General features: G+C 44.6%; 1 protein-coding gene across 1 annotated transcript; it reads right to left on the bottom strand.

Annotated features, from left to right (window-relative positions):
• Positions 1–11,677: 11,677 nt before the first annotated feature.
• On the bottom strand, positions 11,678–15,425 carry LOC123157484 (FHA domain-containing protein FHA2). Its single transcript, XM_044575778.1, has 4 exons — positions 15,018–15,425; positions 14,090–14,836; positions 13,206–13,360; positions 11,678–12,157 (listed from the first exon to the last, which is right to left on the bottom strand). Exons 2-4 carry the CDS (start codon positions 14,751–14,753, stop codon positions 11,948–11,950), a joined length of 1,029 nt encoding a protein of 342 aa, XP_044431713.1. The 5' UTR covers positions 14,754–14,836; positions 15,018–15,425; the 3' UTR covers positions 11,678–11,947.
• Between the last annotated feature and the right edge of the window lie 2,927 nt (positions 15,426–18,352).

Genomic DNA, 18,352 nt, shown 5'->3' with positions numbered 1-18,352 from the left:
GTTGATTTGTGTCTTAAGGTGTTATTCTAGTATGAACTCTATGATAGATTGAACGGAAAGAATAGCTTCGTGTTATTTTACTACGGACTCTTGAATAGATCGAGTAGAAAGGATAACTTTGAGGTGGTCTAGTACCCTACCATAATCTCTTTGTTTGTTCTCCGCTATTAGTGACTTTGGAGTGACTCTTTGTTGCATGTTGAGGGATAGTTATATGATCCAATTATGTTATTATTGTTGAGAGAACTTGCACTAGTGAAAGTATGAACCCTAGGCCTTGTTTCCTACCATTGTAATACCGTTTACGCTCACTTTTATCATTAGTTACCTTGCTGTTTTTATATTTTTGGATTACAAAAACCTATATCTACCATCCATATTGCACTTGTATCACTATCTCTTCGCCGAACTAGTGCACCTATACAATTCACCATTGTATTGGGTGTGTTGGGGACACAAGAGACTCTTTGTTATTTGGTTGCAGAGTTGCTTGAGAGAGACCATCTTCATCCTACGCCTCCCACGGATTGATAAACCTGAGATCATCCACTTGAGGGAAATTTGCTACTGTCCTACAAACTTCCGCACTTGAAGGCCCAACAACGTCTACAAGAAGAAGGTTGTGTAGTAGACGTCAATGACATATGTGATACAGAGCTACTGGATGTATGCATGTATCTATGTTGGCTCCACTAACTAATAAAAGTGTATGAGGTGGATTCTGAACCTAAAATTATGTATTGGCCATTGGGGGACGAGCGGTCATCTGGATACGCCATAAGGATGCGAAGAGGCATCCTATATCAGCAAGGACTAGCTCTTCCACCAGTAGCTCATCTAAGAGAACTCTCAAGTTAAGTGTGCTCAGGCTGGATCAGCCATGGGATGGGTGACTGGATGGGAAGTTGTGTTGATGTTAAATTAACTGATAGGATGGGTCATATTGGTCAAATGGCCGAAATGAACCATTCCCTCAGCTAATTTAACCTCGATGTCCTTGTTTTTTATTTTTTAACATATGTTAAAGAAGTTCTACCGCATTACTTTTTGACAATGTGTATACGTGGCATACAGTTGATCCATCCGACCTGTTTGTGATGAAATAAGCCGTGTGTGTTGTGGCCAAACGCTTGCTAGTGTACAACCATTTGCGATTGATGAATGCATCACCGACGGGTTCCCTAGTGTGGTCTGTGTTCATCTCATCATTATCTACTTCTTGTGCTAGCTCGATGTTCCTTTATATTGTAAGTTTTCATTAATTGATGGCGTTCTATGAATACAGCACCGTTTCCCGCCATTTCCTCACCTGTTTCCCACCACCCAGTGATATTGCACATAAACCTAGGTGCGACACGACGCACGGAGGCAACAAGCGCAGCCTGTAGCACATCCACCTTTTCCAAGCATGCCAACGCACCAAAGTGCCGCCTCTGCCATCAACCTCGTCCACAAGGAAAACCAGAAGGCGCCACGGCCCGTCGAGGCCGCGGCGCTCCCCGGCAACATGATGGACGACGCAGTGATGCGCGTCATCGCCAGGGTTGAACAGACCTTTGGCGCATGGCGCTTCAGCGCCGCGGATCAAGATAGGCATGTCAGCGCTGAGAGGCTGCAGCTCGCTGCACAACATGATCGATGGCGCGCCGCAGAGCAAGCTAGGCGCATCCGCGCCGATAGGCTGCGGCTCGCCGCACGGCAAGAGCATTGGAGCGCTGCTGAGCGAGAGGCGCGGCGCACAGCAAGAGCGGATCCATCGGCGCTTGCCTGTTGTCGACAGGGCGTCACAGCTAGGTACACATCCCGTCAGTACCTCCATTCCTCGCCAGGAGTGAGCACAGGCCCTCTGCACCATGCTTGCACAAGAGGTCAGCCGTGTCGTACTTGCACCGGCCGCCTGCCGCGCCGTACTTGCACCGAACGCCTGCCGCACCGTTCGCCTTGTCCACGGCCCGCTCGATGCTAACGCGCTGGTTGGTAGGCTCGACCGCCTCCTTGGCCCAGGTGTCCGCCTGGGCGCAGTAGAGGAACATGGTCATCGCGTCCTTAAGGTGGTGATCTCCGATGAAATAGCCAACTTGGAGCTCGAGATCGCGCTCCAGATGTACCGCAAGCGTGTTGGCCGCTTGGACGAACGCCTGCACGAGTTCAGACAAAGCCAAGAGCTACCGTAGGAGGCTGCTGGTCATCGTCTCATGGACGCGTTTTATTTTGTTGAGTCGTTTCGACGTGGATAGCTATGTATTCACAGCAATCATACTATTGCTCTGTTTCAATGTGTGTACTCTGTTTTCCGTTCTTATATGTTTTGTTTCAATGTGTGTTTATACGCTCTCCATTCTGTATATATGTGGATGATAACAGATAGATTTTAAATTAGTATACAAAACAGATAGAAAATGGAATTCATAATATATATAATATTAAGTGTTCATTAGTTCATCATAGAATATATATATATATATAATATCATCATGTATACGTGATGATACTTAACTACTTGGTACAATGCATAAAATTGAAAACGAACAATACTAAAAGTAATAATCCCTCCTGGGGTGAGTATTTCGGTAGCCCCTCGCCAGCATCTCCCTGGTGCGCGGCATCTTCCCAGAGCGGAGGCAGTACTCTGCCCCCTCCGCCTCGCAGCGCTTGACGTGCCGATCTGCCTCTTGCAGGCGGACGCGCGCGACCGATCTTCCCATTTCGTTGGGCGCCCACCGGAGCTCCTCGTCGGTGGCACGCTGGAGCTTATCGGCCAGCTCCATGCAGCGACGAGCCGCCTAGCGCCTCTGGCCTTCCTCACGAAGTACCCGTCTTCGTACACCTCCTCTGCAAGATGACGCACCTGCCCCCAAAGCTCCACCGCCTCCTTTTTCCAGGCGGCATCACGAGCTTCACAGGCATCATGGTACCTGGCATCCTCCTCTGCCATCTCCTTCTTGAAAGCCACTTGCCTGGCTTTCTCAGCTGGTGGCAGCGACTTCCAAAGACAAAGATCGTACTGGCCCCAAAACCAATCCAAAGTTGTGGGGGTCCGGCGCAACCTCGTCCAGCGACACATAGGTGTCCTCGTCGCTGCTCTTCGAGTGAGCTTCCTCGGGGGGTGGCGACTCCTCGTCGGCACATGGGCAGACCGGCGGCGCCATGGCAGAGATTTGAGATATATATATATATATATATATATATGTGTGTGTGTGTGTGTGTGTGTGTGTGTGTGTGTGTGTGTGTGTGTGTGTGTGTGTAGAGAGAGAGAGAGAGAGAGGGCAAGCAAGGGAAGGATCTAGATGAGAATGCAGGCGGGATGACGTGAGCAAGGTAGTATTTATTGGCGGCCGGAATCTAGATCGCCGGGAACAGTACACGCGCCGGTCGCCGTAATTACGAGTATTATAGTGTGAATTACACACGATTCCCGCAGCAAAATCCGCGTGTGAACATAATAGTTTATGGTTACCAATGCAGAACCGTGTCTGATTAATAAAGCCCGCAACCCACCTTCCAAAACTCGAGGCGCGAAATAGAGTGCTAATCATGTGGGGCCGGTTGTCTTGCGAGATTTTACATTTTCTTTTTTGAACACCAGATATTTACATCGCCTGATGATTTTTGAACACAAGTACTTGCACACAAGTGCACAAATATAATTTTTTAAACCGTTGTGGTTAGCCGTTGCATGTAGATGTAGTTCAAATTCAAATTACGGTCATTAAATGACTAGAAAATCACTTAAATGTCTTCAAAAGGTCAAATGACCCCTGAAATTTTCCAAATTTTCACATGACAGTTAGTATCAGTGCACATTACACGTAGAAAAATTTTGAACGCCATAAGAGGAAGCTATCTGTCGTTTGTCATCAAACATGCATTGTTCCCTCTCGGAACCATGAGCCTTCTAGTGAATTGCTCCGGTTTGTGAGGGGTGTGTCCAAACTTTCGTCAAGCAAGCCAATTTTTGTACCACATCATCTTGGTGGTATGACATTACATCAAGCAATGTTTCATGTTTTTTTATCATTTTTTTAATTTTTTAGAATAAAAATTCCATGGCACTCCATGCATGTACATGTGTCCATGCCGTGAGACCAATATGTTTGAAAATTTCTTCTACTTTACTGCACATGGAACTGACTCACACACAAGTACACAAATATGATGGTTAGCCGTTGCATGTACATCTAGTTCAAATTTGAATTATGTACAGTCATTAAATGGCTAGGAAATCAGTTAAATATCTTTAAAAGGTCAAATGATCCCTGAAATTTTCCAAATTTTTACATGACAGTTAGTATCAGTGCACATTATATGTAGAAAACTTTTGAAGGCCGTAAGAGGAAGCTATCTGCCGTTCGTCATCAAACATGCATTGTTCCCTCTCGGAACCACGAGCCTTCTAGTGAGTTGCTCCGGTTTGTGAGGATGTGTGTCCAAACTTTCGTCAAGCAAGCCAATTTGTGTACCACATCATCTTGGTGGCATGACATTATATCAAGCAACGTTTCATGTTTTTCTGATCATTTTTTAATTTTTTGGAATAACAGTGTCATGGCACTTCATGCATGTACATGCATGTGTTCATGCCGTGAGACCAATATGTTTGAAAATTCCTTCTAATTTACTGCACATGGAATTGACTCACACACAAGTACACAAATATGATTTTTCAAACCGTTATGGTTAGCCGTTGCATATACATCTAGTTCAAATTTGAATTACGTACAGTCATTAAATGGCTAGGAAATCACTTAAATCTCTTTAAAAGGTCAAATGACCCCTGAAATTTTCCAAATTTTCACATGACAGTTAGTATCAGTGCACATTACATGTAGAAAGGCCGTAAGAGGAAGCTATCTGCCGTTCGTCATCAAACATGCATTGTTCCCTCTCGGAACCATGAGCCTACTAGTGAGCTGCTCCGGTTTGTGAGGGGTGTGTGTCCAAACTTTCGTCAAACAAGCCAATTTTTGTACCACATCATCTTGGTGGCATGACATTACATCAAGCAAGGTTTCATGGTTTTCTGATCATTTTTTAATTTTTTAAAATAACAATGTCATGGCACTCCATGCATGTACATGCATGTGTTCATGCTGTAAGACCAATATGTTTGAAAATTCCTTCTAATTTACTGCACATGGAACTAACTCACACATAAGTACACAAATATGATTTTTCAAACCGTTATGGTTAGCCGTTGCATGTACATCTAGTTCAAATTTGAACTACGGTCATTAAATGGCTAGGAAATCACTTAAATCTCTTTAAAAGGTCAAATGAACCCTGAAATTTTTCAAATTTTCACATAACAGTTAGTATCAGTGCACATTACACGTAGAAAAAATTTGAAGGCCGTAAGAGGAAGCTATCTGTCGTTCGTCAGCAAACATGCATTGTTCCCTCTCGGAACCACGAGCCTTCTAGTGAGTTGCTTCGGTTTGTGAGGGGTGTGTGTCCAAACTTTCGTCAAGCAGACCAATTTTTGTACCACATAATCTTGGTGATATGACATTACCTTAAGCAAGGTTTCATGTTTTTAATTTTTGGAATTTAAATGCCATGGAACTCCATGCTTAATTGTGTCATAGCAGTTAGACCAATATGTTTAAAAATTCCTTCCAATTTACTGCATGTTGAATTAAATCGCACACAAGTACACAAAATATGACTTTTCAAACCGTTTTGGTTAGTTGTTGCATGTGAATGTATTTCAAATTTTAAATTACGGTCCTTAAATGGCTAGAAAATCACTTAAATGTCTTAAAAGGTCAAATAACCCCTGAAATTTTCCAAAATTTGACATGACAGTTGTATTAGTACTACAAATTTTCTCGTACATTTAAAACACCATCTGTTGCCACTTTACTCCAAATTCATCTTTCACAGCTAATAAAAAATATCTACAACATCACACATTGTTTTGTAGAAATCATTTGTGATTAAAAAATCTGGGTCTATTTAAGTCTTCCTCCTTAAGCTTCGTCGGCTCGTGTGCTCCAGTGCCGGCAACCCCCGAATCCACAAATCCCAATCCCCATTCCCACACCCCCTTCTTGCAAAGATGACACCGTGGAAACGCTTCGCGAAGGCCCGTATGATGGTCGCGTCCCCCCGAGCGTCGCCGCCTACACCGAGAGTGCCGCCGCATCCGCATTGAGTGTGTTTGCTTCCGCCGAGAGGGCGTCTGCGGCAGCCGATAGGGCAGCAGCAGCAGCCGAGGCGGCGGCTGCAAACACCGAGAGCCCTTGATCTGCTGTCCGTGCTGCCAATCTCGCCCTGGCCCGGTCGAGGCCATCCACGCCAAGATATTTCAGGCCACCTCGGAATCCAGCATGCAACCCACGTCCGAAAAGGTGGTGGTGGCCATGGAGCACCTGCTTCCTCATGAGGTCATCGAGCGGGAGCTGGAGATGCAGGAGGCGGCGGAGATCGAGAAGCACCAGGAGGAGGAGTTGCGTGTGGCCCATGTCGAGGCAGAGAAGAGTATGTCCATCGAGGAATCGGCGGTGGAGTACCAACGCGAGCTCTGGCGCAGCCACTACTACGAGTACTACAACCTTGAGGGCGGTGTTGAGGACGAGGACAAGGACGCGATCGACTTCAGCAGGGAGGACGCGGAGTCCACCAACGGCGGCTTGTCGCCAGGACAAGTCATCGACATCTCATCTCACACCGGTGATGCATAGGCCGGCACAGCGGCGGATTTGTTAAAATTATTCGTACTTAGGCTTTGTTTTTAATGCTGGTCTTTTGTTAGAGCAATGTTTAGGTGAACTGTCTCTGTTTAATTACTAAAATCGCTCAATTCAGTAAGTCTGGTCTGTGTGTTGTATGCTCTTTTGTGTGCCCAAATTAGCAAGCGATGTTAAATTATGCAATGACGTACGCAGGGAAATTTCCACCAAAATTTCAATTGTCAAACTCATCCCATGCGCGCTAAGCAGAAGAATCGTTTGCGATGCACACTATCGTTCAAAGTGAATGGTGTCCGACGGCACCGCGCGCAAAGTTTCCCTCCACATTTTAAATTTTTTGGCCTACCGCCAAAATATCTACCCTCCCCCTCCCCATCCCCTTTTCTCCCCGAGCACAAGTCACATTTCCCCTGTTTCCCCCTTCCTTCCTTCCTAAGCTATAGTCGCTTCCTCGCTTGCTTCCTCGCTCTCGCCGTCTCGCATCCTACCGCCGGGGTCGCCATGGTCATCTTCAAAGACCTCTCCAGCGGTTCCTCCTCCGACGACGACTCCACCACCCAGGTATGCCTCTCTTCTCTCTCTCGAGCTACGACTTTGAATGAAGGATTTTTACCCGGCTATCGATTTGAGTCATTTCTTCCTCTTGTAGTTCCCTAGGACCTTCAGTTGCAACGAATGGAGCGGGGTGGCTGAAGATCTATCTGCTCGTTGTGACCATCAATCTCCATGAGTGAAGCTAGTTGCGTTTGAATCTGTCGATAGTGGGAGAGGAAGTTTCTGGCATGTGCAGAGAAGGTTAGATCCTCTTTCATTGTTACAAATCATTTGTTAGATGTGATTCAGACACTGTCACCGTCCCAAACCATTCATACCACACCTTCAACCAAACGCATCCTAAGACAGTGTCACAGTTTATACCTAGTATCTAAAAATGTTGCCATCTCAACAGCGGTGCCATTAGAAAATTATTTGGCACCGCTTCAGCAGTTTGTCCGAGCAGCCAAGCAGTAAAATACTAAATCTTTATGCCATGAAGGAAGTGGGCGTCGGAGCAACTAGGTGCTCCGGAGTTCGGGTCCCTGATTTTTTTCCGATGTATCGGCTCGCCAATGCAGGGCACCGGTGCGAGATGTAGCAACAGTTGTCTTTACACCGGTTTTGGCATACATAATGGACGCCTTAGTGCTATTAGTTTCATGTTACTAAATTTGTGCATGTACACACCTGTTAGTATCAATTTGTTGTCATCCAAACAATGTCGCTATGCTATTGCAGTTATATTTACCTTCCTCATAAAATGTTCAATTTGTTATTTATAGTACATGAGTAAGAACTTGTAGCGTTGTTGTAGTTAACTATAGCTTCTGATGTTTCAGAATTTGGTTGTTGTCTCAGTAGCAATCAATTCATTTGCACATTGATCTTTTTGAGAAGATATGGCATAATTAACCTGTTTCTTCAGCTTTTCAAAATAAGTATTTGGTGATTTTCTATGTTGCTATAAACCCATTTCCCTACAATTGTTACTGATCTAGTTTTAAATATTATAGGATGAACGGAAGTGTTCTTACTTGGAGTGGGTTGATCAAGAGTGGCCACAGTCTTTGAAGATGTGCCTTGCAAAGCTCTGGAGCATGTATGAGGAAGAGAACGGAGGTAGGCTTAGAGAAAGTGTTGTCAACGCTAAAGAATATTTGAAGATGTGGGATAAAAATAGAAAGGTGGAGAATGAGCTTAGATTTTTTAAATCAGACTTTGCTAAGATGGTGTTGGCGAAGGAGGAGTCACTTTCCTAGTTGGCCAGTGCAAAACAGGTTCTTACTGAACTCAAAGCAGAGGTGGATAAGATGAGCCTGGATGATCTCAATTAGGGAAATGGATATATTTTTCTAATATTGTTCTTATGAAGCTGAACTAGCTATATGTTGTATTGTGCTGTTTTCAGGCAGCTATTGTACTGTGATGTTAAAATATATTTATGTGCCTGATATGAAATTGGCAAACAGTTGTTCGATATGAATTTGCATAATACTGGAATTATTAATTGTAAACTAATAAACCTGCTAAATGGGTCATGGAACTTTGCAAACGGTTCTAGCAGTAAAAACGCTTGTGATGGATAGCCCAATACTACACAGTTTTCTTCATCAAATCGTGTGTGATGTAGTTGATAAAAGCAAACGGTTAACCAAGGCAGAGCATGTGTGATAATTACACGTATCACACACGAGTCTATACATAAACCTGTGTGGGATGTACATACGAACGAAAACGTTTTCCCTGAATTGATTGTGTGGGATGTACATAGAACGGAAACGTATTCCTTGGATTGACTGTGTGTGATATACATACCTACTGAAATGTTTTTCTGGGATTCACCGTGTAGGATGTACATACCTACGGAAATGTTTTCTGGGATTCACAGTGTGGAACGTACATACCTACGAAAATGATTGGGTTTATGTGGATCACCCGATCGCACAAGAACTCATTTGGTGTCCCAGGAGGGCCTATCCCCGACGATTTCTTGGTCGTGTGGGAAGGACCCCCCTAATCGCCCACACTCACAAGGTAACGATTCCAAATGTCGTCGCGGAAAGGGGTGTAAAACCGTTTGTATAGCACCGACGTGTATCGGTGGTAACATACATATTAGTGGTGGATCCGAATTCCCTGAGAACGTGTTAGCCGTATTACAGATTTCATCATTTCCATTATTCTCTTGTCCTTTTACTTAATTCTTGTGTACTTGATTATCAGTCACAATACCCTTACAATATTTCAACTTCTTCATTCGCTATTGATTTGGACCACGGCTAACTTGCAAGCACATTCGCTATTTGCTTATAGCATTGCCACTCATCATCACATCATGTCATTTGAACTATCTCCCTGATGGTCGCCATCACAAATTTGCGACTCCTCACGGACATAATTGGCACTTCCCATGAATCATGTGTTGACACCATTGCAAATCAAATGTTTCAACAAGTAACAATCATCAATCCAATGGTTGCTATTATGAAAGTAGCGTGACTTAACAAGGATGTTGTATTAGGAGCCAATTTTAGAAGGAAAATGCTAAACTCACCTTGATTTTTTTTTAAAAAACTTCCCAGGCTAGCCCTTCGAGGCGGTTTTAATAAAAGAGAAATCCTTAAGCATCATGCGCCAATCGAGGCTCAAACGTGTGTAGGTTGACTGGGCGCCTAGCCAATAGGGCCACGCCTTGTTCTCAACTCCACTTGATAAATCCTGTTGAATGGTGATACTATCGTCAGGGTAATGGAATCATTTCCATAAAATGTGACGTTCAGAAGAGATTTAATCATGGTACATCCTACTTCAGCGGTTGTCCAGGGTTCAATTATCACATGAGTCTGATGTATTTAGATGGAACCTACATGGGAATGGACAATTCTTAGTGGAGTCTATGTATAGAGCGTTAATCCAGTCTAATGTGCGAGTTGATAATAAGAAGAAGATGTGGAAAATGAAGATACCTCTTAAGAGTAAAATCTTTGTATGGTAACTTCGTCGCGGAGTTATTCTTACTAAAGTTAACCTTATTAAGAGAAATTGGCACGGAAGCCTGCAGTGTGTTTTTTGTCACCATGATGAGACAATAAAACATTTATTCTTCCGATGCAAATTGTCTCGTTCTATATGGTCAGTCATCCAGATAGCTTCTGGCTTGTATCCTCCTTGTAGTGTTGCTAATGTATTTGGAAACTGGTTAAATGGAATAGATCACAGGTTCAGAACTCTTTTTAGGGTGGGAGCGCTTGCCGTTATTTGGTCGTTTTGGCTATGTAGAAATGATAAGGTTTTTAACGATAAAAGTACTTCTCTGATGCAGGTTATCTACAGATGTACCGGGACTCTTCATTTATGGTCCTCTCTATAACGCGTGGAGAATCGAGACCTATTTACGGAGGTGTGTACACGATTGAAGGATACGGCGAGGGATACTTTTACCCAACATGGGTGGCTGCATGATCTTAGGATTGGCCCACCTCAGCTTTAGGCGTTATACGGACTTACATGTTTCTTTGTATTTCGCCTTTTTAATTTCTCGTTTGTGTAAGAGGACTTTATTTGGCTGTGTGCATCTTAATTATGCAGAAGTCGAAAGTAATGCTTAAATCTTTTAAGTATAAAGCGCCCCTTTTGCGAAAAAACTCCACTTGATTTTCACTACGAGACAACCAGCTGATCCCGTAAATTCAGTCCGTAAGAAACTTTCCGTAGATGTAGCATTATTAGACACAAAAGAAAAGAGAATAAGGAAGGATTTAGCTGCATAGACCTGGCCATGGACAGCCTGGCCCGGTCGGCCCGACCAGGCCCGAAAAAGCCCGACCCAGCCCAGCCCGACCTTGTCCACGGGCCGGGCTCAGGCATAGATTTCAAGCCCGACGGCAGGGCCAGGCCCAAGCCCGTCGTATTCACGCGTTAACGAAGAGGCCCAGCCCAAGGCCCGAGGCTTGGCGAGCTTTTAGCGTGATGGGCTAGGCTCGGGCCCAATTTTTAGGCCCGACAGCCGGGCCAGGCTGGGCTCAGGCCTTGGTTTTTTGCATCAGGCTTTGGTAGGCCCAGCCCGGCCCGACATGTGGCCAGGTATATTTTAGCAACTGTGGTCCATAAGGAACTTTCCACAACAAAGAAGGATTTAGCAAGTGTAAATTTCGGACTCTACTTCTGTTTTCTCTTGGGGCTGGGGTGTACCAGATGGCCTCCACTCCCACGGCCCATGCTCGACAACACGAGTTTGCCATTCGCTCCCACCAAACCACCACAACTTGTCTCAGAAAAAAAAAGACGATCAGCATGCTAGGCAGGGCAAATAAGAGGGCTGCGTGCCACACGGCTGCTGCTGGGAACAATGGCGCGACGGTCCCAGCATCAGTGTCGCTGCCACCGGCCGCCGTGTCACGCAAACAAGACGCCCTAAGTTCTGTAGTTCAAAGCGACAACATTAAACCTGAAGAGACACGAACTGAAAACTACGTACTTATAAGTCCTGTTTCCGCATAACATTTTCGACACTACATTGCTATAGGTAAAAACACAGAAGAAACCAGCCAGGTGTACAGTACATTACAGCAAAGTTCATTTAACTGATGCAAAACTGCAGGGGCAAATCAGGACGCCACTCGACCTTACAGACACGAACAAACCGACCGACTGACGGCGACGGCAAGGATGCAGAACAAAACCCAAGCAAAGCTTTGGAGACAGCCTCACCTCGCTGGTCAGGAGAGCAAGGAAACCAGCGAGACGAACTCCGAGATCGCCCTGCCCTTGGACTTCGTGTTGATGACGAAGTGCTCTGGGTACTTCCTGAGCAGCCCCAGCAGCCCGTACCACGGCCTCCCCTTGGCTTCAATTGGCGACCAGTCGTCCGCCGTCAGGTATTTCCGCACCCTGCTGTGGTGCCACACGTTGCCAAACTGGTCCATAAGCTGCGAGTAGCCAAACAAACGATTAAGGGTTTGCAAACAGTGATTCTAACTGTGTAACAGTTTGCTAAGCTTTTACATGGCTGGGTGAGTGAAGAAAAAGGAGATCATCAGAAAAGGGAAACTAAAGCAAGGGGGTTCTGAATTGACAGCCGGTGGTAAGCAGAACAACACCAGTAATGATGATAATGTTGTGACCTGAACCAGAATAGAGAGGACATCCCAGTATGTAGCACTAGTATTAATCAATTTAACAGTGAAAAAAATAAGTAGCTATAACAAGATATACTTGCAAGTCTTTCCCATTACTTGTACAAGATTATGTAAGTATCAGTACAAAATCTTCTGCCGCGAGGCACAGCTCCACAAATCCCAAGCAACAACATTCAGTGCAAAACATGTTCGGAGTGACAACTGACAAATGAGGGATGCTACCAGGCAAAGTCATGCATTAACATGCTAAAAGGCCTATTATAGCCTGTGCGCCTACAACTGCAAGCCTTCATGAATTTTTATGGTGGTTTTGATAAGCTATTGTCCATACACCTACGGGATACAACTAAGCTACTCCCTTCGTTCACTATTATAAGATGTTTTGGATATTTCAACATGGACTACATACAGACTGAAATGAGTGAACAAACACACTAAAATGCGTCCACATACATCTAATTCAGAAAAAGTTGGAACATCTTATAATAGTGAACGGATTGAGTATTAGACAGGCAGGGATGCTAGCACCTGACTTCTATCCTTAGATGATATTCTCAGAATGCAGTTTAGGTTATTGTCCTTTTGAATCAATAAGTCATTTGTTAATGTCGTCAGTTGTAATGATATTCTATTTCAAAAAATTAAACTGTGATGATACCGCCTATCCCTTTAATGTATCAAAAGAGTAAGCTACTTTCTGTACATTTAAATTTTCCAAGCCAGAGTTAGATCCAGTTGTTTCACACAAGAGGGGTTGGACTAATTTGGGGTAATACAGCATACTTTAGCTTAAGCATAGAAGTGGGATACGAAATATGTGTGTTTTTCCATGACAAACCTCTGTATGGAGTGTTTTCATAGGCATCCATTCTCCGGGGCCACAGAGGTCAGATAACACAGTCGCAACAGATGACACGACTTCCTTCTCTTCCGTTTGAAGGTGCTGGTTGTCCACATCCTTGTCACCCCTTGATCTTATTTCTGATCTGTTGTCTGCAAAAAAAGAAGACAGTTCAGTTCAGATCAAACAAATACTTCCACGCATGTTAAAAGGTAATGATTTTGGTCTTTCAATGGACAAAGCTGAAATAAACAGAAAGCAGTAACAGCTTCGGAATCGAGGTCCAGAACTGCAAACAGGAACAAAGTTCACCAACAGCTTCTAAACTTATATCATGGAACGGAGGGAGTACAATTTACTAATTCATAGTTCTTGACAGTATGTCAGCTGCTATAGTGATAGAAATAGCCTAGATAATGTACTTTAATTTATCTCTAGACACTAAGAATGCAAACCGTCAAGACATTCAGAATGAAGCATCTGGATGTGTATCTTTTGATGTGCAAATATAACTGCATCTCTGCTACCTTTTCTCTTAAAGGTAACAACATAAGAGATGCAGTTATGTTTACACATCATGATAAAGTATAATGTTCTTACATAATAACACTTGCAATAGCAACTAATAATGTATGCTCACCTGCAGTAAACGTCTAATCAGAGTTCCATAAGAGAATTATACAGATAGATAGTTCCCGTAACAGTACATTTACGCTATATGTGTATATCTGTCTTTAATATGAACGTTGGCATATCATCTTTAATCATTATATTACTATAACCACATGAAAAGGTACAGCTAAATTTGAGTGCAAAATCATCATCAACTCTGCATATCTTTTAGAAGAAAAACAAGACGATGAGCAAGGATAATGTATCACCTTCACCCAATGTTCCTATTGCTTCAACATTGATTCTGTGCCCACCATAGATGTCCAAATCTCCGGGAGACTTCTTGGTTCTCTTCAGCTTGCCCTTCATTCCACCTTCCCCAACACCATTCCCAATGTCATCACTGTCCCGGCCATAATCACCTTCAGAGAAGCGGTCATGGAAATCGGACACACGAGGGTGCCCTGGCCGCGCATAAGCTGGCGGCGGGATCTGTGGAGGAATAACAGGGGCTTGCCGAGCAGCGAACGAGGCAAAGATAGACCTCGTGGGCAAGAGGAAATAAAACTTCTTGTCTCCAATCTGAAGGAGGTCCTGCGAGTCAAGCTTGACAGGAGGGTTCCCAGGGAGGTGCAGGACACCCTCAACCAGGCAGCCGTTCTTGCCGATGACGTCGAGCGCGAAGCGGCGGCGCTGGAAGTCGTAGAATATCCGCGCGTGGTGGCGCGAGATGTTCATCCCCCCGCCAAGGCTGGAGAGATCCACGTCCACCGTGGATTTCTTGCTGTTGCGGCCCAGCATGATGGAGTAGGTCTGCATGTAGTACTCGAAATCCTCACCCTGCAGCTTGGCGAACCCAGCCTCCACCTCGCCGTCGCCGCCGGCAGGGATGGCACTGGCACCAGCACCACCGGCGGACTTGACGTTGGGCATATTGGCTTCAGTTGAACCCTCGATTTTCCGACGAGATTAGCTGCCGCGCCTCAGATCGATCTTGCGCGCGGAAGTAGAGGAACCTAATCGGACCAAGGAACAGAATTAATTAGTATGGCAGAAAGAAGCAAGCAATCGGCGATTAGCTAGTTTTGATTTTGATTTTGATTCTGATTGCTCACTGCCACAGCAAGGAAAGAATCCCCAAAAACAAATCAACACCCTAGAACAGTTCGTCCGTCAAGCTAGGGTTTCCTTCCTTACCAACAAAAGAGGAAATTAATCGGCGCTAATCCAGTGCCAGTAGGCAGTTGCCCTTTGCTTTATGCGCCCCGCCCCCGCCCCCGTCGCCGTCGGCCCGGGAAATTGCGGGGAAGAGAAGAACAACGAGTGGGAGTGGGGAAAAGGGCGTCCGAGGGGAGAAATCAGTGACGATGAATAAGGGAGAGGAGAACTTTCTTTACAAGATGACGATGAACACCGTCGACATGGAGATGCCGGAATTCTAAGCGGTGCACCATCACCTGAATCTACACAGATCAAGGCCCGATACTAATTCAATTTGTGAGCTTCTAAAAGGAATTTGAGTAAATTTCTCACGACCAGCGAGTACTAGCTAGTATCTGGTGGACAACCATGAGGATGGAGTTATCTTTGTCAGCTCATGAGAAAACGTGCTCACACCTGAATCCAACGGCAGCTAATGCTCGACGGATACTCTGGGCAAATAACAAATCAACATTCATTACAATAACAAATCAATATATTTTTCTCCTATTATTATTAGAGAAAATAATAAATCAGTATCATCAGATACATCATAGAATATGAAAAATAATAAAGAAAAAAAGTTAGGGTCCGTGCCTCTCGCCGGAGCCGGCGCAGGTCCGCCTCGTCTGCGGTGGCCCTAGGGCCATGAAGGCGCGGTGGATCCTGGCAAGGGCCGGCGGGAGGGCTCCATTTTTAGTTTTTTTTTCAATCTTGTTAGGGTTTGTGTCCTATTCAGGAAGGCGAGACGGCGGCGGCTCCCTAAAGATGGAATAAAGGTCTCCCCGCCTAGCCCCCGTTCCGACGGTGCGTCTAGCATCGTTGGTGGGCGTGTGGAGGTGTGTCTCCGGCAGATCTATCTTTGGTGGATTTGCTCGGATCTCGTCGTCGTTCGTCTACGTTCGTGTGTCTTCGGTTTGGATCCTTTCGATCTACGTTATTTTTCATCGGCGGCGGTTGCTGTTCTGGGGTGCTGGTCCTATAGGGCCTTAGCACGACGACTTCCCGACTGTCTACTACAACAAGTTGTGCCCAGCTCCGGCGATGGAGGGGCGATGACGGCGGCGCGCCTTCGGCTCGCTTCGGTGCTTGTAGTCGTCGCTAGGTGGTCTACGAATCTGGATGTAATTTTTATTTCTGGTATTCGTTGTACTGCCATGATTGAAGATGAATAGATTGGAAGTTTTTCCGCAAAAAAAAGGAATATAAAAAATAAGGCCGGAAAAGGAAAAGAATAAATAGAAAAAAAGGAACAAATAAAAACAGCCCTAGGAAAAACGAAAAGAACAGAAAAGGGAAAATTGTTACATGGGTTAGCCAAATGAAAATTAACTTCCAATTCACCAGATCTACGTTTGGCCAAATGACAATTTAACTTCAAATTCACCAGATCTACTTTTAGCCAAACTTCCCGTTCATCATGACTACTCTCAACCAAATAAAAAACTAACCTTTGATTCACCGGATCTACTTTCAACAAATGAACATGTAACTCTCAGTTCACCAGATCTGAACTTTCAACCCAATCAAGTTCCAAGCCTGAAGGTAAAATCTCCAATTTGAAGAACAACTTATGAGAAAAGAAGAAAAATATTTTATAACCTTGAGATCAGATTTACTACCTGGCCCTTCTTATGTCCCGGATCAGGTACTAGCAGAGAACTGTGGTGTCAATGGATGGGAGAATAGTTTGGAAGGCATTCGTTGGATAGAAAATGGGAGAGAAGACTACAAGGAGCGGGGCCTGGGTGGATCGAGAACTAATAAAGGGCAGAGGGTTACGGTAAAACGATGAAGGACATGACTATCAAAGGAAATATCTTGATGCCCCCCGCCGCCGCCAACACCCACCCCACCCCAATTAAAAATTTAGCGGACGAGCATTGTTATACTTACGACACTTTTCCATCATATTTATATACGGTAGTCCAAACCACTGTTAGCTTCTTGTCATATTATCAGTTATATTCAAAGGCGGTGTTGTATGAAATCGGACGTCCGTCGTCATAAGAGTACTTCCATTAGCAGACACCAAAACGCACAAAAGCATGGCTTTATGGTGTACTCGTGGCTAGTCAAATACTGGTAAAACTAGCATCTCCACTAACAACCCAAGCCATAGCCCCTACTCCAAGAAGTTGACTAGGTGACATGCACAGTTTTTTACCATATATCTTTCCACCTATTACTACAACACATATCGCGCACTACAACAAAAACGTGCTTCTATGACAAAATGGCCCAACAAAAAAGATAAAGTGCCATAGCAGTGACCACATCCATGATGAAAAAAGGACTTTTATCATACATGCAGCAACACTCTACTACGCACACAAAAATCTATGACAATGTATCAAAAGATTTTCCTGGAAGTGCGCTTGTGCCCTACTGGGGCACTTCTATGACATCCTTTGGACCTTTTATGACAAGGTTGTTCGTGATCGATGTGAGGGCGATATTTTTACCGGGTTGGAAAGGTCAATTGCACCTCATTCGCTCCACATGAGGTAGCTTCGACCTAACAGGGTTCGGATGCCAGCCTCCCAATACAGGAGCCAAAAGTTGTATGCTGCCGAGATTGTGGGAGACTCACATTTACACCACCGGGAGAGGACTTTGTAACAAGTTGGATCCCAGATGTCAACCTCTCAATACAGGAGCCAAATGACGTGTATTTGGCACGACCTTTGGAGACTTGTATGTAAACGGCTAGGAAAGGACTTTGTAACAAGCTAGGTCCCGCATATCAGCCTCTCAGTACAAGAGCCAAACGATACATACTTGATGTGGTTGTTGGAGACCCGTATGTACATGATTGGAAGAAGACTTTGTAACAAGCTTGGTCCCAGATGCCATCTTCTCAGTACATGAACCAAATGATGTGTACTTGGCATGGGCGTTGGGGACCTGTATGTACTTGAGTGAGACCGGACTTTGTAACTTGTTGGATCTTAGGTGTGAGCCTCTTAGTAAATGAACTAAATTCTTAAACTAACATTGCATTTTCCCTATTCTCATGGTCGGTTGAGTTTAGTCTTGTGCTTTATCCATGAACCGTGCACTCATGCCAAGACAAGATCTTAAAATGTGTTAGTTGTGTGTGTATTCCCCCCCCTTCTCATGCATAGTCGATATTTTTGCCCCTCCAAAATGAATTCAAGTGTGGACTATTGATTACTAGATATAATATCGTATGGTACCCATTTGTAGTTCTCCCCCCTCTCTCTAATGTATTTGCATGAGTGTGCATTGTTGAGTACTCGATACAACCACATATGGTATTTACCCATAATGTATCTCCCTCTTTGGCCGTGACTAGTTGTTGGAGACCC

This window comes from Triticum aestivum, chromosome 7B (genome assembly GCF_018294505.1).
Source record: "Triticum aestivum cultivar Chinese Spring chromosome 7B, IWGSC CS RefSeq v2.1, whole genome shotgun sequence".
Taxonomy (NCBI): domain Eukaryota; kingdom Viridiplantae; phylum Streptophyta; class Magnoliopsida; order Poales; family Poaceae; genus Triticum; species Triticum aestivum.
This window is presented reverse-complemented; position numbering and strand designations above follow the sequence as displayed.